This window comes from Camponotus vicinus, unplaced genomic scaffold, assembly GCF_025532165.1.
Source record: "Camponotus vicinus isolate PSW18456_S1 unplaced genomic scaffold, iyCamVici1.0 SCAF_7, whole genome shotgun sequence".
Classification (NCBI taxonomy): Eukaryota; Metazoa; Arthropoda; class Insecta; order Hymenoptera; family Formicidae; genus Camponotus; species Camponotus vicinus.
In genome coordinates this window covers 13987110-14012785 of record NW_028141979.1, presented here as the reverse complement: position 1 = coordinate 14012785, position 25676 = coordinate 13987110, and the positions used below count along the sequence as shown (strand labels likewise).

The 25676-nt window shown below is 36.4% G+C and overlaps 1 protein-coding gene and 1 pseudogene across 1 annotated transcript; one reads left to right on the top strand and one right to left on the bottom strand.

The window, feature by feature from the left end:
• The first annotated feature begins 375 nt into the window (after nt 1-375).
• Nucleotides 376-5082, top strand: LOC145974192 (uncharacterized; annotated as a pseudogene).
• Nucleotides 5083-5392: 310 nt separating this feature from the next.
• On the bottom strand, nt 5393-6395 carry LOC145974191 (uncharacterized). Its single transcript, XM_083104009.1, has 2 exons — nt 6183-6395; nt 5393-6091 (listed from the first exon to the last, which is right to left on the bottom strand). The coding sequence occupies exons 1-2, from the start codon at nt 6393-6395 to the stop codon at nt 5393-5395; spliced, it is 912 nt and encodes a 303-aa protein (XP_082960135.1).
• Between the last annotated feature and the right edge of the window lie 19281 nt (nt 6396-25676).

Sequence of the window (25676 nt, the reverse complement as noted above, 5' to 3'; positions counted from 1 at the left end):
AGCAATTAAGAGTGAACTTCGTTTCGTTTTGTAAAGTGCAACATGCATGGATACAGTGGGTTCCGCCCCTCTGCGAGGAGCTCTATTTCCGAAGATAACCTAACCCAACATATGTCAGTGGTGGGATATACCTCGCTTTGCATAGAAAGTTACAAATCCATGCAGAATTATGCAACAATAGACTTCTCTTTCGATAAACGTATTAAGGTGCAGTCCCATGGAGCAGCGTACGGCATATCGGCGTACGGCGTAAAAGAGCTTGGCTAATCACAGGCTCTACGCTCGTTTTCGTTACGCCAGCACAAATTTTACGCAGATTTGTGCAGCGTTCCGGCGTTTACAAAGTTTAGTCCACCTAACCCTAACCAAATAAAAATGAAAAAGATGCAAACCGATAATTTTTTAGTAAGTATAATACATGATAAATAATACATATAGGTACACTAATTTACAAAAAATATATTTGTTTCAGAATATAAAATGTGGTTATTGTGGGGAAGTTTTAGCAGTTACTATGTAGGAGGAAATATTTTATCATAAATGTCTTAAATGTTATGATGAAAATATGCATGCTGTATCCATCGATGAAGATTTCGTTGTTACTATTAGTAAGTTTTGTAGTAATAATATTTGAAGCTTTGTAGCAATACAAATATTTTAACAATGAATATAATAAAGTTCCAAACAGCAATAAAGAACCTAAGGACACTTGCGATGAACATCAATCCTCAACAGATAACCGCGATGAAGCTCTAATTAACATAGTGCAAACAAAACCAGCACTATGGAATTTCCAGATTCCACTGAGTGAACGAACAAAGGCGAAAAAAAGCATTATAGAAAGAGGTCGAAAATATGCTAGGAGGTTTGTGTATAAATATTTACACATAAAATTAAAAAATAATTACACATAAAATTGCGAAGTTTAAGTTACAATCTATTTAAGAATACGAATTAATTTTATTATTACAGGACTCATGACTGCGAATGATGCAATGAAAAGATGGAAATATCTAAGAGACTGTTATGTGCGTTACAAACGGCAAATAAATGCTTATGTTCCGAGTGGATCCAGTGCACAACTGAAGAAGCAAAAAATGTTCTGCTTTTATGAGATCATGCAGTTCATCGATGATCCATTAGATAATGCACAGTATATATTTTTATGTATTCTTCATAAATTATTAAATATTAAATAGTAAAAGAAATAAAATTTGATTCATTACATACACATTCTATTTATGCAATCTAATTATATTTAAAATATACAATATAATGATGCTGTGTGACTATTTTTTGTAATTATACTAACATAACGTTTTGAATGGAATATAATTGTTTTTTAGAACTGTTAGTAATTTATCTGATTGTGACAAAGGTGCTGGGAGCGCACAAGAAGAAGACGATTCTTCGCCACCTTCAACTTCCTCAGCCTCAAATATTAGTGAAAATAGACCGTGGTCAAGAATTTCACGATGGTCGTCACGACCCTCTACGTCCAATACAATTTGTAAGAAAAAATTTTAGTTTCATTACGTTTTCTTAAAGAAATCTAAGGGCTCGTTCCCACTGAGCGCGTCACGCGTCGCGTCACCAGCGTGAGCCAATCAAAACATCCCATTGTAATAACATGTTTTCCGTGTTATTACAATGGGATGTTTTGATTGGCTCACGCTGGTTGACGCGACGCGTGACGCGCTCAGTGGGAACGAGCCCTAATAATCGATTTAATTATCTAGTAAATAATTCTTGAATTTCATTTTATCTTCTAATCGACTCATTTTGAAAAAGTAGGCGTGGTTATTGTAAAATACCATATAATTTCCTACTGGAAAAACTAAAAAATTTTAAAGTCTTCAAAAACATTCTTAAACTTTTTGAATAGGTTTATTAACTAAATGCTATAATCTGATTTCTTTTCTCCACTAATTTAATAAATATTAATAAATAAAAAATTTTTATTAACTTAAAACTTATTAATTCAATAAATAAAAAACTTTTATTATTGCAGCGAGTCCACATAATGAGTCTTTTTCGTCAGAACTACAAAACGAACTTAAAAGCATTCTGAATGCTCCAGTTCCACAAAAAGATGATGTGGATTGTTTTGTAGCTAGTTTATCAGACGGTGTGACGTGACGCCTTTTGCGCTCCGTCACAGTGACCCCGCCGGGGGGAGGTAGCGTACGGAGGGTCGTTCTTCGCACCTGAGGGGGGCCCCTTATCCGATCTCGTGATATATCTTTGTATAGATTTCTGTGTTTGAGATTAATTTTAAGGGGGGAAGACCCTCCAGACAACAGGTTTTTCAATAATTTTTTACAAAAAACTGAGAGTATTTATTACATTGAATGAAATTACATATTGACATTGATGTTCAAATGTATACACACAAATTTTTTTATAAGAAAAAAAACAAAATGGCGGCGCTACAGCTGCTCAAACTTGGCTCCTTCAATTTGCGCTGTGGAATGCCCAGCCCCTTGTAGTCAACTGAAATCAACCAATCAAAAGTTTTTCATTAAAATAAGTTATTTCGCTTTGTATGTACCTATTTTTAACGAAAAAAAAAAAGAAAATTTGAACACAAAAAGAAAAAAATTACACTTTTTTTTTATAAACAAATTGTTAAAAACAATATTTTTAGTAATAATTATTACTAAAAATTTATTAAAAACAATATTTTTAGTAATAATTATTACTAAAAAATTGTTAAAAACAATATTTTTAGTAATAATTATTACTAAAAATATTGTTTTTAACAATTTGTTTATAAAAAAAAAAGTGTAATTTTTTTCTTTTTGTGTTCAAATTTTCATTTTTTTTTTTCGTTAAAAATAGGTACATACAAAGCGAAATAACTTATTTTAATGAAAAACTTTTGATTGGTTGATTTCAGTTGACTACAAGGAGCTGGGCATTCCACAGCGCAAATTGAAGGAGCCAAGTTTGAGCAGCTGTAGCGCCGCCATTTTGTTTTTTTTTCTTATAAAAAAATTTGTGTGTATACATTTGAACATCAATGTCAATATGTAATTTCATTCAATGTAATAAATACTCTCAGTTTTTTGTAAAAAATTATTGAAAAACCTGTTGTCTGGAGGGTCTTCCCCCCTTAAGCGAGCAGAGCGCGGCAATCTGAGCGAGCGGATAATAAGTGATGTACAGCAAGATCCCGGAGGGTGCAGTTACCGAAGAAAGGAAGAGGAGAGACTCGGACCGATGCCTCCACTCCAAAGAAAGGTCACGTATCGAGATCCCGCTCCGCCGCTATCCATAGGTAATCGTTGTATTAATATCCGCTACTTTTAGAGAAACAACGATGGGGAAGCCCGGATGAAGGAACGATCAACACTCTCCCAGGCTGCAGACTGAGGAGAGGAGATGCATCCGGAGCCGGACGAGGATACGGCCTGGCCAGCCCAACACGTCCGAGCTACCGAGAACATACAATCGTCAAAGATACCGTCAACGTTGGATTTTGGTTCCTATCGAAGGGCAACCCGCAATACAGCAGGACGAAATTCGAGGGGGCGGAGAATATCGACCCCTTCTCATCGAAAATCGACAGGATGCGCGGAAAATCGGCGCGGGACTCGAGGGCCTTGCGGAGCATTTATCACAAGTCACTGTTCGACGAGCTATAATAGCAGAAGGACGAGTCTCCGTACGAACTGCGATACCGAACGACCACAGCCAAGCAGCGAGGACCCAGATACCGGAGTTAAACTGTAAGCCGTCGCTCAGGTAGCCGTAGAGATATTCCCGGATACAGCTGGCGTCATACCGTTTCTTGATACCGTCGCGAGGCGACGGTGAACTCGTTACCGAATTGTTGTAGAAAGCCTGCGTGCTTTTCTCGCGTTTCGTTGCCGGACGCCAGCTGGGCCCCGGGTATCGCGGATTTGTCCCTCTCAGGGGGTTCGTCGCCGACAGTCATTATACCGTATCGTTAGCGCCATACCGTATCGTATCGTATCGTTTCGTTTCATGTCTCGTTATATCGTTGCGTGGAGCGTCGAATTGTGAATAATAATAGAGTCACGAGATTCCGACACTATCGTATTGCGTAAAGAATAGCGGGGTTTGCGTGAGATCGTTCTTCGCGAGTGCGAGTTGCCGTATATCCAGAATCCACTCTGCAAGAATTGAATAATTCGCGAAATTTCTGTTTAAAATTTACGTCCGTTACCGTCCGTGTTGTTTGAAATTGCGTGAGGGTCGAATTTGTTTTCGCCGAGAGCGAAAGGTCGGGAAGATACCGAATAACATTGCGAGATAATATTTGTGCCCGCTGACGTGGAATTACCGTTACTTAGAACCGTCGTTACATCCGATTTTTCTGCGAATTACTTGTAGACTTTACTCATCGCGGTCCGTGAAATTATATTCGATCTCGGAATTATCTGTTAGTCGCGCGTATCATATGTCTTCGTTCCCGTATAGATAATAATCGACTTTCGTATCTTTCTTATAACTCTGATGTTTCTTTCTTTCGAAATTTATATTTCCGATTTCGTTACTTGCGTATCTTCTACATGTAATCTTGGCTATTTTCCCCGTACCGTTAACCCTTTCTATTGTATTTATATCGTCTTTATCGTATACTTTGTTATAAACTTTGTCCATATACTATAATTGTTAAATATATTTATAATAATAATCGAAGGAGTGTCGATCATTTCTCTCTCCCGGAAGTTATTTAGTGCTCTCTCTCTAACCTACAAAGAATCCCGCCCCTCTGTCATTTACTGAGCTCTGGGTTATCGAACCCTTCCGTTACCGTAACGATATCGTGGCGCGGGAGACCGCGCCTGGCGCCCAATACCGCTTTCCTTGTGAGAGCTGCGAGATACCGTACGCTACCGTATTCTGAGATACCGTTTTTTTTGTAAATCAACTAATTTCCCTACCGGCCAAATTTGCACGCCGTCTCCTCCGGATCGGCGTTCCCGAGGCGGACAAAGGCGTTGCAACGGAATGCGAAAGTTATCGCGTAAAAGATTTCGTCTATTACAAGTAGCAATTCTGCAGCTTCTTACAGACGCGGAAGAATTGGAAGCCAAAGAAAATAATTGTTAATTTAATTTCATAAGAGATGTTTAATAATTACAATTAGTATTTTATATCTTCGTTCGTTTCAATATTGAATTTTATTTTGGTTACTATAACGAACGTGTTTATTATTTTAACGTGTTTAATTTGGTGTTTCAGTTTATAAAAAATTTTAATATTTTGTTAAAACCTTTTTTTATTTGTATGTATGTATATTACATCAAAATGTAATTAGTAAATAAGTATAATATAAGTAATATTAGTAAATAAGTACTTCTTTTTTGTAGAAATATGGCATAATACGGAAACATTTTTGTACTTGTAATATTTTGGTTTTTCAAAAACTATTTTGTAAAACCTTCTCCCATTGCCATGGAACTGCACCAGTAGTTTCAAAAAATGTTGAAAAATCATCTCTGATTTGAGTACTACTTTTCGTTGGTCTGCTTCTATTGAATGTCTCTTCGTCTTCTATGCCCATAGTATGCAATTGGCGTTCATGTGCATTCAATGTCATATATCTTCTTTTAGTATGCGGTAATTTAAGTTCTTCTGATATTATGTAATTGTGCAGACATGTAGTTGCTTTAATTATTCTAGTGGCAGTAGATATGCTGGCAACTATTGGCTTGCGAAATATTCGCATCCTCGCAGAAAGTATCCCAAAAACATTCTCTACAACTCGGCGAGCTCGACTTAAACGATAGTTGAATATGTTTTTGCGTCTATCAAGTCTGCCACTGCTAGGATATGGCCTCAGCATGTATTGCGTTAAAGGAAATGCTTCATCGCCGACTAAAACAAATGGTAAAGCCTGGCCACCATTCTCCACAGGTCTTGGTGGAGGAATTGACAGCATACCGTTTTGTAATCGTTTGCCTATTTCGCTAGCATGGAATATTCCACCATCACTACGCCTTCCTGTTGCCCCAATGTCTAATAATGATATTTGGTAATTGGCATCAGCAATAGCCATTAATACTAAACTATGACTGCTTTTATAATTATAATACATGGAGCCACTATTCGGAGGTGCCTATATATATACATATATATAATAAGATTAATAAACAATTTTTCACAAAAAAATTTTTCAAATAAAAAATGATCAAAATAAATAAATTTACCTGCAATACTATGTGTTTCCCATCGATTGCGCCTAAGCAATTGGGAAAATTCCATTTTTCTTCAAATTCGTTAGCTATTCTTCGCCAATTATCTTCAGTTGGTTTCAAGAATACCGAATCTTTTAATGCATCCCATATTGCATCGCATGACTCGGACACTATTTTTAACACGGTATTGTGTCCTACACGAAATGCATATGAAATGGATGTCATACTATCTCCTGAAGATATATATCGCAAGCAGATTTGAAGGCGAATACGTGCAGAAATAGGCTCACGAATTACAAATTGTTTTTGTATACGTAGCGAAATAATTTACAACAGTTTCTCAAACATTTCCGGTGTCAATCGAAAAAAATTAAAAAATTTATTTTTGTCTTCAAAAATCATTTCTTCGACCAGATTGTTGCTAGCCCCTTGTGCTAATCGTCTTTCGAGATTGAAAATTGGTCTCACCCAAAATCTTCGACAATTTCGTTTAATTCGGGACTTTTTTTTCTCTTCAGCTTTCATTAATTTATAAATTATATACACTCACCCGCAAAAAAAGCGGTACACCTAAAATTTGAGAAAATTTCATCAAATTTTAAATGATCATAACTTGGTAAATAATGATGATAAAAATATGTTTAAAAAAACAAAATGAAGGCTGTAATGTCCACTTTAAGAATATTTAAGTGGCAATTATGCTCAGCCATTGTTTTCAAAATGGCGGATAAGGAAGTGAAAGGATGTAAAATTGATTATTAAAGGATCGAGTTTGGGACGGTGCACGGCGTAAATCAGGTAACGCAGCCCAATGAGACCAAATGCTCGTGAAAGTGTGGAGTGTTATCTTTAAAATGTTTTTTTACCGAGCTCGATACGATGATTTTTCGCTGAGTTATTCCGAATTTAATTAAAAACGCTCTTTTTTCTTCTTCAATTTGCAGCTCAGCGAATAATTATCGTATCGAGCTCGGTAAAAAAGCATTGTAAAGGTGATACTCCACACTTTCACATGCATTTCGTCCCATTGGGCTGCGATACCTGATTCACGCCACGCACTGGAGCAAAGCGGGAACCTTTATTTATCGGTTTTGTATGCTTTCATTTATCCGCTATTTTGAAAAAAAATGGTTGCACATAATTTCAATTTAATTTAGGTGTGTGTGTGTGTGTGCTCGTTTGTATACCACAAGGATAAGGACCCCGTGGTTCGTCAGCTCCACAGTTTTTAAAGACTCCAAACCCTCCTTGTGGCGTGTGTGTGTGTGTGTGTGTGTGTGTGTGTGTGTGCTCGTTTGTATACCACAAGGATAAGGACCCCGTGGTTCGTCAGCTCCACAGTATTTAAAGACTCCAAACCCTCCTTGTGGCGTGTGTGTGTGTGTGTGTGTGTGTGTGTGCTCGTTTGTATACCACAAGGATAAGGACCCCGTGGTTCGTCAGCTCCACAGTATTTAAAGACTCCAAACCCTCCTTGTGGCGTGTGTGTGTGTGTGTGTGTGTGTGTGTGTGTGTGTGTGTGTGTACGGGCGCACGCATGTGTGTATTAATAGTGGGTATGACCTCCTCGTGCGCGTATTACCTCATTCATACGATCAGGCATACTCTGTATTAGTCTTTTTATTTCATCCTGCGTAATTGCATCCCATGCATTTTGAAGAACTCTTTGAAGTTCTTGCAGTGACTGAGGTGCAGGTACGTGATTTCGTACTTTCTTGCCGAGATGTTTTTTCCGTTTGAGACGTGCTTATGCCAGGTACATTGAAAGACTATAGTACAAGTTATGCGATTGATTTGCTAGCTCTCTAGACGCGTTGCTCCTTGCGACTTCATCTATTGAAACCATAATTAATTACTTCTTCTCGAAATTACTTCTCGATTATGGCAACGATAACTCCAGAAAAAGCTGTTCAAGTTGTTGCTTTAATTGAAGATGGCAGAAGTCGAAGATACGTTGCTGAGGCACTTGATCTGTCAGTGTCAACTGTGCAACGTGCTTATGCCAGGTACTTAGACACCAATTCTTTCAAGAGGAGGCCTGGTTCTGGGCGCCCTCGACGTACCAATGAAAACGATGACCGATTTATTGTTTTAAATTCATTAAGAGACAGACATCGAACAGCTGTTCAAATTCGAAACAATTTAAGGGATGTCCACAATTGCAATGTATCCGTTGACACCGTTCGGAGAAGATTAGCGGAACAAAATCTGTTTTCGCGCAGGCCAGCGGCTGTACCTTTTCTTACAGGTCGTCATCGCGTAGCTCGACTCAATTTTGCAGTTGCGCATAGAGACTGGAATTACGCAGACTGGGGCAAAGTACTCTTTAGCGATGAATCTCGTTTTTGTCTCTATTCTCCAGATGGACGAGAACGAGTTTATCGTCGTCGTGGAGAACGATTTGCAGATTGTACTGTAAGTGAAAGGTACAGCTACAATGGAGGCTCTGTGATGGTTTGGGCAGGTATTTCAGCGGACGCTCATACAAATTTGCACTTTTTTGACAGGAACATGAACGCAGATGTATACGTGGAAGACATACTCCTTCCGTATGTTGTTCCGTATGCACCCTTTATCGGAGAGGACTTCTTGTTTATGCAAGACAATGCTCGACCACACACTGCGAGAAGAGTGTTTGATTTCCTCGATGAAGTTGGCATAAATCGACTTGTTTGGCCAGCAAGTAGTCCGGATTTAAATCCCATTGAGCATTTGTGGGACAATCTCGGCAAGAAAGTACGAAATCACGTACCTGCACCTCAGTCACTGCAAGAACTTCAAAGAGTTCTTCAAAATGCATGGGATGCAATTACGCAGGATGAAATAAAAAGACTAATACAGAGTATGCCTGATCGTATGAATGAGATAATACGCGCACGAGGAGGTCATACCCACTATTAATACACACATGCGTGCGCCCGTACACACACACACACACACACACACACACGCCACAAGGAGGGTTTGGAGTCTTTAAATACTGTGGAGCTGACGAACCACGGGGTCCTTATCCTTGTGGTATACAAACGAGCACACACACACACACACACACACACACACACGCCACAAGGAGGGTTTGGAGTCTTTAAATACTGTGGAGCTGACGAACCACGGGGTCCTTATCCTTGTGGTATACAAACGAGCACACACACACACACACATACACACTCACACACACACACACACACACACGCCACAAGGAGGGTTTGGAGTCTTTAAATACTGTGGAGCTGACGAACCACGGGGTCCTTATCCTTGTGGTATACAAACGAGCACACACACACACACACCTAAATTAAATTGAAATTATGTGCAACCATTTTTTTTCAAAATAGCGGATAAATGAAAGCATACAAAACCGATAAATAAAGGTTCCCGCTTTGCTCCAGTGCGTGGCGTGAATCAGGTATCGCAGCCCAATGGGACGAAATGCATGTGAAAGTGTGGAGTATCACCTTTACAATGCTTTTTTACCGAGCTCGATACGATAATTATTCGCTGAGCTGCAAATTGAAGAAGAAAAAAGAGCGTTTTTAATTAAATTCGGAATAACTCAGCGAAAAATCATCGTATCGAGCTCGGTAAAAAAACATTTTAAAGATAACACTCCACACTTTCACGAGCATTTGGTCTCATTGGGCTGCGTTACCTGATTTACGCCGTGCACCGTCCCAAACTCGATCCTTTAATAATCAATTTTACATCCTTTCACTTCCTTATCCGCCATTTTGAAAACAATGGCTGAGCATAATTGCCACTTAAATATTCTTAAAGTGGACATTACAGCCTTCATTTTGTTTTTTTAAACATATTTTTATCATCATTATTTACCAAGTTATGATCATTTAAAATTTGATGAAATTTTCTCAAATTTTAGGTGTACCGCTTTTTTTGCGGGTGAGTGTATATTTGACCTAACTTTCGTCGAATTGCTTCTTTGCATAGTGTATTTTTTGGACATTTGTAAATTTTCAAGTATTTTATTAAATTAATTAATGCAAATTCAGAGCCTGACATTGTAACAAAGTTATTCACACTTAAATTTTAACTTATTTGCTTTAATATATAAATATATGTTAAAATGTTGCGCTAAAAACTTTTATCGGCTGTCCCATGGAGCGTATTTACGCTAGCGTAATGATCAATAAACCAATCACAAGACCCTTTAAATATCCATTTTAAAAATAAACTTTGTAAAAGACACTGTGATTGGTTTATTCATCATTACGCCAGCGTAAATACGCTCCATGGGACAGCCGATGTTTTTGTTGGCGTAACGAAAACGAGCGTAAAGCCTGTGATTGGCCAAGCTCTTTTACGCCGTACGCCGATACGCCGTACGCTGCTCCATGGGACTGCACCTTTAATGAATTTGAAATTTTTTATGAAACTTCTTTTGTTTATACCTATTTAATGTGTATAGCGAGCGCCGGCTAAAACCTTTGAAAATCACTCAGAATTATGATTTTGACAACACATGTAGAGATCAAGGTCATTAGGGTTAGAATTTCTCTAATCGATATATTTACCCTGTTAGTCATCAGGGCATAAAACTTTCAGTGAGACATATGTCATCTTTAATTAATCATCTTTTCGTTGATTATATGCTCTCACTAAAAAACATCTTTATAGAAAATATATCATCTTTTAAATAATTTGGTGCTCAATCTGGGTATTGAGTTCAAGTTTAAAGAAGAAAGACGATATTATTAATCTTTCAATTTCTGTAATTATTTTTTTTCAAGAACAATGTTTGAAACAAAATAACATTCTTTTGCATTTTTAATTCATTTCTTCGTGTATAAAAATTATTTTTTACTTTATTTTACTATAACTTTTAAAATAATTTATATATGAGAAATTATATGAAAATATGTATGTATGTATATATGCAGTAACACACAAAATATGAATATTTGTTAAGTGTATTTTATTTGTAGTATACAAATATGTATTTTATATTATATTGTATGCGTATATTATTAATCTTTCAATTTCTGCAATTATATTTTTCAAGGATAATGTTTGAAATAACATTCTTTTGCCTTTTTCATACGTTTCTATGTGTATAAAAATTATTTTTTATAATTCTTCATAATAGAGTACGCAGCATCGATAAATATGCCAAAGAAGTTTTAATAACCTACATTAATATATAAATTTATTATAAAAAGTTTTTGTTATATAAACTTTGACTTAAAAAATTGTTTTATTAAGAAGTCTATATATTTAAAAAAGGCTTACTTCTAAATTGTCTCGATTCTCTTCAAAGTTGTCTCTAAATCTAAAAGAAATTTAAAAAATAGGAAAGTTTTTATATAGACAAAAATTGTGTATATCGCAGAAAATACAAAATAATACAAATTCAATTTCTCAAAAAAAATTTAAGACAATTTAATGCAAACCTTTCTTAATATTATGATATTAAATTAATTATAATATTAAAAATTATTACAACTATAATAAAATATTAAAAATAATATTTATAACTGTAAAATAAAAATATAAGAAGCAAAAAGACAAATAATTGCAGAAGCACATGAAATATATGCAAACAAATTTGATTAAGTTTTAGTATACATATTAAGGGTGAATATTCGATTTTCGATCAATTATTTAACTATCTTTAAAATAATACCAAAACATAAAAAATATATTTAGAAAAACGCATTACATTATACAAATTAAGACCAATAAAATACTTAACGAAACAGAAAATACGCAATGCGAGTCAAAACATAAGAAGCAGTCTGAGAGGTCACCATTCAGATAAGAAATTTCTCATTTATTCTTATTGTTGTAAGTGTAAGTCGCCAAACGAAATGGAAAACATTTGTTCTCTCAAGAAAATAATTCACCACGCGTGAACAATTCTCATCACGTAACGAAAATCATTCGGACAAACTGCTAGCACCTGTTCGTCTCAAAAGTTGTTAGTTAAAAGAATGAGATGAAAAAAAAATAGGTGTCTGATCTTTTCAACAGATACAAGTTTATCACAGAGGAAGAAATACAACAAAAAATCAATGGTAAATTTAAATAGAGAGATAAGCTCTTTATTTTTGTTGCATAACAATATATAAACTTTCGGTATCGCTTTATAAGTTCAAACCGGTTATTTTAGCATTCAATGAACATTTCTAACAATAAGTCTCTTATCGAGATGATGTTCAATATTTAAGATCTCAACATTATGGCAATTCAAATCATGATTCATCTTCAATCTATGTAATAATCGAGGATTATACAGAGTGATTCAAAATAACCCTATTGTCCGTGAAATGACACATTCTTGAGTCAATTCTAAGACGATTTTTCCTTTAGCAAAATTTCGTCCGACGCTTAGATTTTGAATTATTAAAGGAAGTAATTAACTTATGACGGGTCGGATACAAGAGGCAGGCAAGGGTGGCGCGATTCAGACGTCAGACGCGGGTTCTTACGCGGGGCGCTTGCTGCGACCAACTGATCGCTACATACGACACACACACATGCGATTACATACATTCTCATTCTCTCTCTCTCTCTCTCTCTCCCTTCCTCCCTCACTCTCTCTCTCTCTCATTTGCTCACTCAATTGAAGTCATTTTTACTGTTACTTCAATTATTATTTACTTTTTATTATTATTTACATTTTCGCTTTAATTATTATTATTTTTAAAATTGTACTGTTTTTGTTTTACGAGAGAAGAGAAAATGCATTTTATGCATACTCACAGGCCAGTCCGGTGAGTTATGTGGGACTCGAGTACTAAGTCGAATTACAAACTCGGTACTTTCTACCCACTAAAAACCCCTCTCTTTCGCAAATTTTCTCTAACACTGTTTATTTGACATCCCGAAATCTGTTTTCATACAACACCAAAGAATAGTTATTATTACCTTGTTCGATGCATTGCTGTAATTTCTTCAGAAATGAATTTTCCGACAGATCGTATTTTCACTCAAATTGAACGTAGATATCACGTTCTAAGGGACAGAGATCCACACTAAATAATTAATTCGAAAGTTCTTTTTTCTTTTATAAACTGTATTCTTTTATAAACTTCAACATAATCACATTCATTCACTCACTCGATAAGACGAGAAATTTACCAATGACTCTATTACTAATCACTATCAATCACTGTCGAATAATCATTGTTGGCAATTAAAAACCATTCGATTAAAGAAACACACGCGCACATACGTTATTACACGACGCGACAATGCGACGATATTTACCCGGCGACAGCAAACAGTTTTTGGTTATGGTAAGTTACGGTAGGTTCTTCAATCAAACACATGTTCACGTTCAACAGCGCTGTTAGTACCTTAACCTACCGTAACCTACCATAACTAAAAATTATTTGCTGTCGCCGGGTAAATATCGTCGCGTTGTCGCGTCGTCGCGTCGTGTAATAACGTATGTGCGCGTGTGTTTCTTTAATCGAGTGATTTTTAATTGCCAACAGTGATTATTCGATAGTGATTGATAATGATTAGTGATAGAGTCATTGGTAAATTTCTCATCTTATCGAGTGAGTGAATGAATGTGATTATGTTGAAGTTTATAAAAGAATACAGTTTATAAAAGAAAAAAGAACTTTCGATTAATTATTTAGAGTGGATCTCTGTAACTTAGAACGTGATATCTACGTTCAATTTGAGTGAAAGTACGATTTGTCGGAAAATTCATTTCTGAAGAAATTACAGCAATGCATCGAACAAGGTAATAATAACTATTCTTTGGTGTTGTGTGAAAACAGATTTCGGGATGTCAAATAAACAGTGTTAGAGAAACTTCGCGAAAGAGAGGGGTTTTTAGTGGGTAGGGAGTACCGAGTTAGTAATTCGACTTGGTACTCGAGTCCCACATAACTCACCGGACCGGCTTGTGAGTATGCATAAAATGCATTTTCCCCTCTCGTAAAAAAAAAAAAAACAGTACAATATAAAAAAATAATAATAATTAAAGTGAAAATGTATAATAATAAAAAGTAAATAATAATTTAAGTAAGAGTAATAATAACTTCAAGTGAGTGAGCAAATGAGAGAGGGAGAGTGAGGGAGGAAGGGAGAGAGAGAGAGAGAGAGAATGAGAATGTATGTATTCGCATGTGTGTGTATGTAGCGATCAGCTGATCGTAGCAGGCACCCCGCGTAAGCACCCGCGTCTGATGGTGAATCGCACCACCCTTGCCTGCCTCTTGTATCCGACCCGTTATAAGTTAATTACTTCCTTTAATAATTCAAAAAGTAAGCGTCGGAAATTTTGCCAAAGGAAAAATCGTCTTAGAATTGACTCAAGATTGTGTCATTTCACGGACAATAGGGTTATTTTGAATCACCCTGTATATATCCATCCCGATACGCGTTTATCCACCCCAGAAGTTCTAATCGGGCGCGAGCCGAGCGGCCGCGCCAGACAGGATTGCGAGAGCCGTATCGAAATGTCCGGAGAGACGAGCGATAATTAGTGATATCACGTTCTTAATTATTTTTCTTCTTTTTTTCGTACTTTTGTAAATTGGGCAGCTTGTCGGAGCAACTTTTCCAGGAGGAGAAGAGGACAAGGGGAAATCTTTTCCAGCAGCAAGAAGCGATGTTTCAGCCCCGCTACTAGTGACAGTTTCGAGATAACACCTGAGAATTCCCGAGTCAGGATAGCACAAGATCTTGCACACGTCCGGCAAAGGGAGGACGAATACCGCTTAAATCGGCTTTCTGAATCCTAGATTATAGGTCATTACCTTGTCGCCGTTATTTTTAGAGGACGCAGGCGAAAGATCGGCCGTAGATGGTCGCTGAAAAAGGATCGCCAAGAATTTGGCAAGGTTTAATTCTCGGGGCTATTATGGCCCCCGATACGGCGTTGTCGCGAAATCTGTCGTGTGACGACGTTATTGGCCGTGCATTTGCGCACCCCTGCGCGCAGGATTGACGCCGTTATCGATCCTGGATCGCGAGTCGCGAGATTCAGGGACTCATTCTGGCGTGAGCACTCGTCTAAAAAGATGTCGTTTTCGTGGTGTGTCATTGAGATTGGCCGAAATAAAACTGAGAGGACGGAACGGAGGATCATCCCCTGGCTAAAGGAGCGAGCGTACCGGTGACGTTGTCCATCTTTAATAGTCATTGTGAGCCACGTACGCGATTTCGTCCGTGACACGGCCGTTCTGTCGCTGTCGCCATTTTTCATGTTACTTTTTGCGAGGGCTTAGCCCTAATATTTCGATTTCGTGGATTTGGGGTGACTGGAGTCAAATGGCCAAGACTTCGAGGACGATCATAACGGCGGCATTAATTGATAGGGAACCGTTCGTCTTTCTGGGATTCGGGATGTCGCGAAACGTGTAGTAACCGGCTCTTGTATACCGTGCGCAGTAAATTCGTGATAAATTCCGTTCGCTGTCCGTGCTGTCGTGTAGAGTTGCCGAAACCGCGTAAGACATTCCCGTAATCGATCTTCGTGTGATCTTTTTGTTGTAATTAGCGTGTGAGTTTCGCGTTTCGTGAGTGTGCGAGTGCGAGTGTCTTTCCGTCTCTATCGCACTCATTGCATGATTCGCGCCTACTTCGTTGTATTTGTCGTGTGTGTATCGCGGTGCGTAGTAGATTACGGCAAATTACGAGACTGCCGAAATATTTGCGTATATTAGGAGCGTTATATCGAAAAGTTTAGTAAGAGCGGCGTTTGACGGCTATCGATTATCGATCGCATTGTCCGTGCTTTGCGAGCCCTCTCGTCTTCGCAAATTGTTTAAGTATTCTCGCTTATTTTGGCTTGATTATTTCCATCGTAGCCACTGTTATCGATTTAAGTATCGCAATTGAAAATCAAAGCGAGTAAAAGGGTATGCGGTAAAAGTCCCGTAAATTAAGGCGAAGATTTGACTGTCATATTGATGTTACATTTCTCGACACGCCGTTCGGCCTCGCTAAGTCTGGCCATAAAAGCAGTATAAGGAATATAAGGAATGTGATAGCGCTCTCTTAGATTTTCGGTTTCGCGTGAGTATTCGATTTATCTGACTTTTACGTTGTATGACTTTCGATATCTATTGTAGGATTATGAACCCAGATAGTACAGGACATCCTAGGCATGAACGTTCATTTTATGTCCATTTTACGTCCGCGCGTCCATAGACATGAAATGAACGTCCATCGAACGTACATCTGATTTCAGACATTCGTTAATGACCAATATTTGAACATCCATAAGATGTCCGGTTTTAGACATCAAAGTTTCGCGAGAGCACACAAGGATGTGTTAGTTTGTCCGTTTACCGCTACGCGACGTACGATGCACTATCTTTCTCGTATTTAAGTTTTAGTTATGGGAATTATATAAAGTTTGTAAAGAGTAACAAATAAGATTAAAAATATACTGTTCCATTTCTACTCATGTTCACTCTACTGTTTAATTTCTGATCTCATTGCAGGAGGATTTCAGATATTAAATTGACTTTATAAATCGGACAAGTAAATATCCGATGAATAAACGAAAATAATCGGTTACCTATTTAAACTTGCTTACTGCACTTAACATTTTAAATTACCTATTTAAATATAAATAAAATTTTTATAAACAAATAAAATTATTATATGAAATTTTTGTTGGAAATTCATTTCTAAAGTCCACCGCGCCAGTGACTCTGTAGTCACGATCGCACTATTGCGCCCTCTCTATATTATCCTTCTTTCTATGTACTACTTACTTTACCGTTTGTCTTTTACGTTACTCTTTCGATGTTATCACAAAGGATTGTAGACGTTGCTTACTATTGCTCTCTGTATTATTATTTCATTTATATTATCAATAAAATTCATATCTATTAGTACGCAGTGCCGTATAGTTTTGCCCAACAATTTTTATGTAAAATTTTATATGAAATAAATAAATAAAAAATTAGTTAAAAGGCTACAAGGACCAACGCAATGGTGGAATATATGCAAAAAATAAAACGGTTATTACAATACAATAACCATATGAAAATGTTTATTTAATTTGAACATGACAAACGCCGCGTTTCAATCCAATTCGGATCCTTTTCAATGTCGACTAACAAAGTGAATAATAAACATTAAGATAAAAGCAAAATTAACAGTCATAGGAGAAATGTAAATAAGTTTCGGAACAACGCAAAGTCAAAAAAAAGTCAAAAAATCGGAAGCAAATATATGTACAATAACGGAAAATTTAAACCGTCAATCACAAAAAAGGAAAGAACGCATCGCATTAACGTATCGCCACAGAAAACCCGAAAGCAACTCGTACCGCATATCACCAGTGTACCGTTAAAAACGAGATGATCCTCTCCAAAACAAAAAGAGACTAATTGCTGAGATGTTACATATCTCTGGTCAGAATCATGGCCTTAACATTCAAAGCGATACCGATTTCTTGGATAAGTTGTATTTGCCCATTATAAAAAAATGTTCGTATTGATTATTTGAATTTTTCCTTCGTTCTGTCTTCTTTCTTTCTGTGACGTTTTGTTCCTCTCCTTCCTTTTCCCTTCTCTCTCCCCCCCTCTTTTTGATGTTTCACGTTCTTGGCTATATGTGATTCCCATGTGCCTCAGTTCGGCTCTGTTGATTGGAACGTTAAGTTGTGCTTAACTTGCTCTCCCTTTGTGTTCGATTTTTTGATTTGAGATCACTTTCAAATTTAGAGACCGATATGTGATTTTATTATATTAACTTTACTCTTGCTTTATATGAAGGATTCTCTTAAGTAGTTTCCGGATTGTTTGTTAAATTATTGCTCTGTCTTGTTTTTCTTTTTTAGAGTGTCATATTTTTAAGCTTTTACTCGCACATATTTGGACCATCAAGTTTCCAACTGGTCATCCATTTATGCATCTTTGACTGTTTTTTCTTTTGGAAATGGTCATGGACCTGTATGTGGGATTTCCTTCCGGTTTTTGTTTTGGAGAGGATCATCTCGTTTTTAACGGTACACTGGTGATATGCGGTACGAGTTGCTTTCGGGTTTTCTGTGGCGATACGTTAATGCGATGCGTTCTTTCCTTTTTTGTGATTGACGGTTTAAATTTTCCGTTATTGTACATATATTTGCTTCCGATTTTTTGACTTTTTTTTGACTTTGCGTTGTTCCGAAACTTATTTACATTTCTCCTATGACTGTTAATTTTGCTTTTATCTTAATGTTTATTATTCACTTTGTTAGTCGACATTGAAAAGGATCCGAATTGGATTGAAACGCGGCGTTTGTCATGTTCAAATTAAATAAACATTTTCATATGGTTATTGTATTGTAATAACCGTTTTATTTTTTGCATATATTCCACCATTGCGTTGGTCCTTGTAGCCTTTTAACTAATTTTTTATTTATTTATTTCATATAAAATTTTACATAAAAATTGTTGGGCAAAACTATACGGCACTGCGTACTAATAGATATGAATTTTATTGATAATATAAATGAAATAATAATACAGAGAGCAATAGTAAGCAACGTCTACAATCCTTTGTGATAACATCGAAAGAGTAACGTAAAAGACAAACGGTAAAGTAAGTAGTACATAGAAAGAAGGATAATATAGAGAGGGCGCAATAGTGCGATCGTGACTACAGAGTCACTGGCGCGGTGGACTTTAGAAATGAATTTCCAACAAAAATTTCATATAATAATTTTATTTGTTTATAAAAATTTTATTTATATTTAAATAGGTAATTTAAAATGTTAAGTGCAGTAAGCAAGTTTAAATAGGTAACCGATTATTTTCGTTTATTCATCGGATATTTACTTGTCCGATTTATAAAGTCAATTTAATATCTGAAATCCTCCTGCAATGAGATCAGAAATTAAACAGTAGAGTGAACATGAGTAGAAATGGAACAGTATATTTTTAATCTTATTTGTTACTCTTTACAAACTTTATATAATTCCCATAACTAAAACTTAAATACGAGAAAGATAGTGCATCGTACGTCGCGTAGCGGTAAACGGACAAACTAACACATCCTTGTGTGCTCTCGCGAAACTTTGATGTCTAAAACCGGACATCTTATGGATGTTCAAATATTGGTCATTAACGAATGTCTGAAATCAGATGTACATTCGATGGACGTTCATTTCATGTCTATGAACGCGCGGACGTAAAATGGACATAAAATGAACGTTCATGCCTAGGATGTCCTGTACTATCTGGGTTCATAATCCTACAATAGATATCGAAAGTCATACAACGTAAAAGTCAGATAAATCGAATACTCACGCGAAACCGAAAATCTAAGAGAGCGCTATCACATTCCTTATATTCCTTATACTGCTTTTATGGCCAGACTTAGCGAGGCCGAACGGCGTGTCGAGAAATGTAACATCAATATGACAGTCAAATCTTCGCCTTAATTTACGGGACTTTTACCGCATATCCTTTTACTCGCTTTGATTTTCAATTGCGATACTTAAATCGATAACAGTGGCTACGATGGAAATAATCAAGCCAAAATAAGCGAGAATACTTAAACAATTTGCGAAGACGAGAGGGCTCGCAAAGCACGGACAATGCGATCGATAATCGATAGCCGTCAAACGCCGCTCTTACTAAACTTTTCGATATAACGCTCCTAATATACGCAAATATTTCGGCAGTCTCGTAATTTGCCGTAATCTACTACGCACCGCGATACACACACGACAAATACAACGAAGTAGGCGCGAATCATGCAATGAGTGCGATAGAGACGGAAAGACACTCGCACTCGCACACTCACGAAACGCGAAACTCACACGCTAATTACAACAAAAAGATCACACGAAGATCGATTACGGGAATGTCTTACGCGGTTTCGGCAACTCTACACGACAGCACGGACAGCGAACGGAATTTATCACGAATTTACTGCGCACGGTATACAAGAGCCGGTTACTACACGTTTCGCGACATCCCGAATCCCAGAAAGACGAACGGTTCCCTATCAATTAATGCCGCCGTTATGATCGTCCTCGAAGTCTTGGCCATTTGACTCCAGTCACCCCAAATCCACGAAATCGAAATATTAGGGCTAAGCCCTCGCAAAAAGTAACATGAAAAATGGCGACAGCGACAGAACGGCCGTGTCACGGACGAAATCGCGTACGTGGCTCACAATGACTATTAAAGATGGACAACGTCACCGGTACGCTCGCTCCTTTAGCCAGGGGATGATCCTCCGTTCCGTCCTCTCAGTTTTATTTCGGCCAATCTCAATGACACACCACGAAAACGACATCTTTTTAGACGAGTGCTCACGCCAGAATGAGTCCCTGAATCTCGCGACTCGCGATCCAGGATCGATAACGGCGTCAATCCTGCGCGCAGGGGTGCGCAAATGCACGGCCAATAACGTCGTCACACGACAGATTTCGCGACAACGCCGTATCGGGGGCCATAATAGCCCCGAGAATTAAACCTTGCCAAATTCTTGGCGATCCTTTTTCAGCGACCATCTACGGCCGATCTTTCGCCTGCGTCCTCTAAAAATAACGGCGACAAGGTAATGACCTATAATCTAGGATTCAGAAAGCCGATTTAAGCGGTATTCGTCCTCCCTTTGCCGGACGTGTGCAAGATCTTGTGCTATCCTGACTCGGGAATTCTCAGGTGTTATCTCGAAACTGTCACTAGTAGCGGGGCTGAAACATCGCTTCTTGCTGCTGGAAAAGATTTCCCCTTGTCCTCTTCTCCTCCTGGAAAAGTTGCTCCGACAAGCTGCCCAATTTACAAAAGTACGAAAAAAAGAAGAAAAATAATTAAGAACGTGATATCACTAATTATCGCTCGTCTCTCCGGACATTTCGATACGGCTCTCGCAATCCTGTCTGGCGCGGCCGCTCGGCTCGCGCCCGATTAGAACTTCTGGGGTGGATAAACGCGTATCGGGATGGATATATACAGGGTGATTCAAAATAACCCTATTGTCCGTGAAATGACACAATCTTGAGTCAATTCTAAGACGATTTTTCCTTTGGCAAAATTTCCGACGCTTACTTTTTGAATTATTAAAGGAAGTAATTAACTTATAACGGGTCGGATACAAGAGGCAGGCAAGGGTGGTGCGATTCACCATCAGACGCGGGTGCTTACGCGGGGTGCCTGCTACGATCAGCTGATCGCTACATACACACACATGCGAATACATACATTCTCATTCTCTCTCTCTCTCTCTCTCCCTTCCTCCCTCACTCTCCCTCTCTCATTTGCTCACTCACTTGAAGTTATTATTACTCTTACTTAAATTATTATTTACTTTTTATTATTATACATTTTCACTTTAATTATTATTATTTTTTTATATTGTACTGTTTTTTTTTTTTTACGAGAGGGGAAAATGCATTTTATGCATACTCACAAGCCGGTCCGGTGAGTTATGTGGGACTCGAGTACCAAGTCGAATTACTAACTCGGTACTCCCTACCCACTAAAAACCCCTCTCTTTCGCGAAGTTTCTCTAACACTGTTTATTTGACATCCCGAAATCTGTTTTCACACAACACCAAAGAATAGTTATTATTACCTTGTTCGATGCATTGCTGTAATTTCTTCAGAAATGAATTTTCCGACAAATCGTACTTTCACTCAAATTGAACGTAGATATCACGTTCTAAGTTACAGAGATCCACTCTAAATAATTAATCGAAAGTTCTTTTTTCTTTTATAAACTGTATTCTTTTATAAACTTCAACATAATCACATTCATTCACTCACTCGATAAGATGAGAAATTTACCAATGACTCTATCACTAATCATTATCAATCACTATCGAATAATCACTGTTGGCAATTAAAAATCACTCGATTAAAGAAACACACGCGCACATACGTTATTACACGACGCGACGACGCGACAACGCGACGATATTTACCCGGCGACAGCAAATAATTTTTAGTTATGGTAGGTTACGGTAGGTTAAGGTACTAACAGCGCTGTTGAACGTGAACATGTGTTTGATTGAAGAACCTACCGTAACTTACCATAACCAAAAACTGTTTGCTGTCGCCGGGTAAATATCGTCGCATTGTCGCGTCGTGTAATAACGTATGTGCGCGTGTGTTTCTTTAATCGAATGGTTTTTAATTGCCAACAATGATTATTCGACAGTGATTGATAGTGATTAGTAATAGAGTCATTGGTAAATTTCTCGTCTTATCGAGTGAGTGAATGAATGTGATTATGTTGAAGTTTATAAAAGAATACAGTTTATAAAAGAAAAAAGAATTTTCGAATTAATTATTTAGTGTGGATCTCTGTCCCTTAGAACGTGATATCTACGTTCAATTTGAGTGAAAATACGATCTGTCGGAAAATTCATTTCTGAAGAAATTACAGCAATGCATCGAACAAGGTAATAATAACTATTCTTTGGTGTTGTATGAAAACAGATTTCGGGATGTCAAATAAACAGTGTTAGAGAAAATTTGCGAAAGAGAGGGGTTTTTAGTGGGTAGAAAGTACCGAGTTTGTAATTCGACTTAGTACTCGAGTCCCACATAACTCACCGGACTGGCCTGTGAGTATGCATAAAATGCATTTTCTCTTCTCTCGTAAAACAAAAACAGTACAATTTTAAAAATAATAATAATTAAAGCGAAAATGTAAATAATAATAAAAAGTAAATAATAATTGAAGTAACAGTAAAAATGACTTCAATTGAGTGAGCAAATGAGAGAGAGAGAGAGTGAGGGAGGAAGGGAGAGAGAGAGAGAGAGAGAGAATGAGAATGTATGTAATCGCATGTGTGTGTGTCGTATGTAGCGATCAGTTGGTCGCAGCAAGCGCCCCGCGTAAGAACCCGCGTCTGACGTCTGAATCGCGCCACCCTTGCCTGCCTCTTGTATCCGACCCGTCATAAGTTAATTACTTCCTTTAATAATTCAAAATCTAAGCGTCGGACGAAATTTTGCTAAAGGAAAAATCGTCTTAGAATTGACTCAAGAATGTGTCATTTCACGGACAATAGGGTTATTTTGAATCACTCTGTATAATCCTCGATTATTACATAGATTGAAGATGAATCATGATTTGAATTGCCATAATGTTGAGATCTTAAATATTGAACATCATCTCGATAAGAGACTTATTGTTAGAAATGTTCATTGAATGCTAAAATAACCGGTTTGAACTTATAAAGCGATACCGAAAGTTTATATATTGTTATGCAACAAAAATAAAGAGCTTATCTCTCTATTTAAATTTACCATTGATTTTTTGTTGTATTTCTTCCTCTGTGATAAACTTGTATCTGTTGAAAAGATCAGACACCTATTTTTTTTTCATCTCATTCTTTTAACTAACAACTTTTGAGACGAACAGGTGCTAGCAGTTTGTCCGAATGATTTTCGTTACGTGATGAGAATTGTTCACGCGTGGTGAATTATTTTCTTGAGAGAACAAATGTTTTCCATTTCGTTTGGCGACTTACACTTACAACAATAAGAATAAATGAGAAATTTCTTATCTGAATGGTGACCTCTCAGACTGCTTCTTATGTTTTGACTCGCATTGCGTATTTTCTGTTTCGTTAAGTATTTTATTGGTCTTAATTTGTATAATGTAATGCGTTTTTCTAAATATATTTTTTATGTTTTGGTATTATTTTAAAGATAGTTAAATAATTGATCGAAAATCGAATATTCACCCTTAATATGTATACTAAAACTTAATCAAATTTGTTTGCATATATTTCATGTGCTTCTGCAATTATTTGTCTTTTTGCTTCTTATATTTTTATTTTACAGTTATAAATATTATTTTTAATATTTTATTATAGTTGTAATAATTTTTAATATTATAATTAATTTAATATCATAATATTAAGAAAGGTTTGCATTAAATTGTCTTAAATTTTTTTTGAGAAATTGAATTTGTATTATTTTGTATTTTCTGCGATATACACAATTTTTGTCTATATAAAAACTTTCCTATTTTTTAAATTTCTTTTAGATTTAGAGACAACTTTGAAGAGAATCGAGACAATTTAGAAGTAAGCCTTTTTTAAATATATAGACTTCTTAATAAAACAATTTTTTAAGTCAAAGTTTATATAACAAAAACTTTTTATAATAAATTTATATATTAATGTAGGTTATTAAAACTTCTTTGGCATATTTATCGATGCTGCGTACTCTATTATGAAGAATTATAAAAAATAATTTTTATACACATAGAAACGTATGAAAAAGGCAAAAGAATGTTATTTCAAACATTATCCTTGAAAAATATAATTGCAGAAATTGAAAGATTAATAATATACGCATACAATATAATATAAAATACATATTTGTATACTACAAATAAAATACACTTAACAAATATTCATATTTTGTGTGTTACTGCATATATACATACATACATATTTTCATATAATTTCTCATATATAAATTATTTTAAAAGTTATAGTAAAATAAAGTAAAAAATAATTTTTATACACGAAGAAATGAATTAAAAATGCAAAAGAATGTTATTTTGTTTCAAACATTGTTCTTGAAAAAAAATAATTACAGAAATTGAAAGATTAATAATATCGTCTTTCTTCTTTAAACTTGAACTCAATACCCAGATTGAGCACCAAATTATTTAAAAGATGATATATTTTCTATAAAGATGTTTTTTAGTGAGAGCATATAATCAACGAAAAGATGATTAATTAAAGATGACATATGTCTCACTGAAAGTTTTATGCCCTGATGACTAACAGGGTAAATATATCGATTAGAGAAATTCTAACCCTAATGACCTTGATCTCTACATGTGTTGTCAAAATCATAATTCTGAGTGATTTTCAAAGGTTTTAGCCGGCGCTCGCTATACACATTAAATAGGTATAAACAAAAGAAGTTTCATAAAAAATTTCAAATTCATTAAAGGTGCAGTCCCATGGAGCAGCGTACGGCGTATCGGCGTACGGCGTAAAAGAGCTTGGCCAATCACAGGCTTTACGCTCGTTTTCGTTACGCCAACAAAAACATCGGCTGTCCCATGGAGCGTATTTACGCTGGCGTAATGATGAATAAACCAATCACAGTGTCTTTTACAAAGTTTATTTTTAAAATGGATATTTAAAGGGTCTTGTGATTGGTTTATTGATCATTACGCTAGCGTAAATACGCTCCATGGGACAGCCGATAAAAGTTTTTAGCGCAACATTTTAACATATATTTATATATTAAAGCAAATAAGTTAAAATTTAAGTGTGAATAACTTTGTTACAATGTCAGGCTCTGAATTTGCATTAATTAATTTAATAAAATACTTGAAAATTTACAAATGTCCAAAAAATACACTATGCAAAGAAGCAATTCGACGAAAGTTAGGTCAAATATATATAATTTATAAATTAATGAAAGCTGAAGAGAAAAAAAAGTCCCGAATTAAACGAAATTGTCGAAGATTTTGGGTGAGACCAATTTTCAATCTCGAAAGACGATTAGCACAAGGGGCTAGCAACAATCTGGTCGAAGAAATGATTTTTGAAGACAAAAATAAATTTTTTAATTTTTTTCGATTGACACCGGA

What these genes read in the sequence shown, in the direction of transcription:
- LOC145974191 (XM_083104009.1), bottom strand. Translation starts at nt 6,395, where the DNA reads ATGACATCCATTTCATATGCATTTCGTGTAGGACACAATACCGTGTTA. An exon ending in GGAAACACATAGTATTGCAG is followed by an intron (nt 6,092 to 6,182) that starts GTAAATTTATTT and finishes GTATATATATAG; the next exon opens with GCACCTCCGAATAGTGGCTC.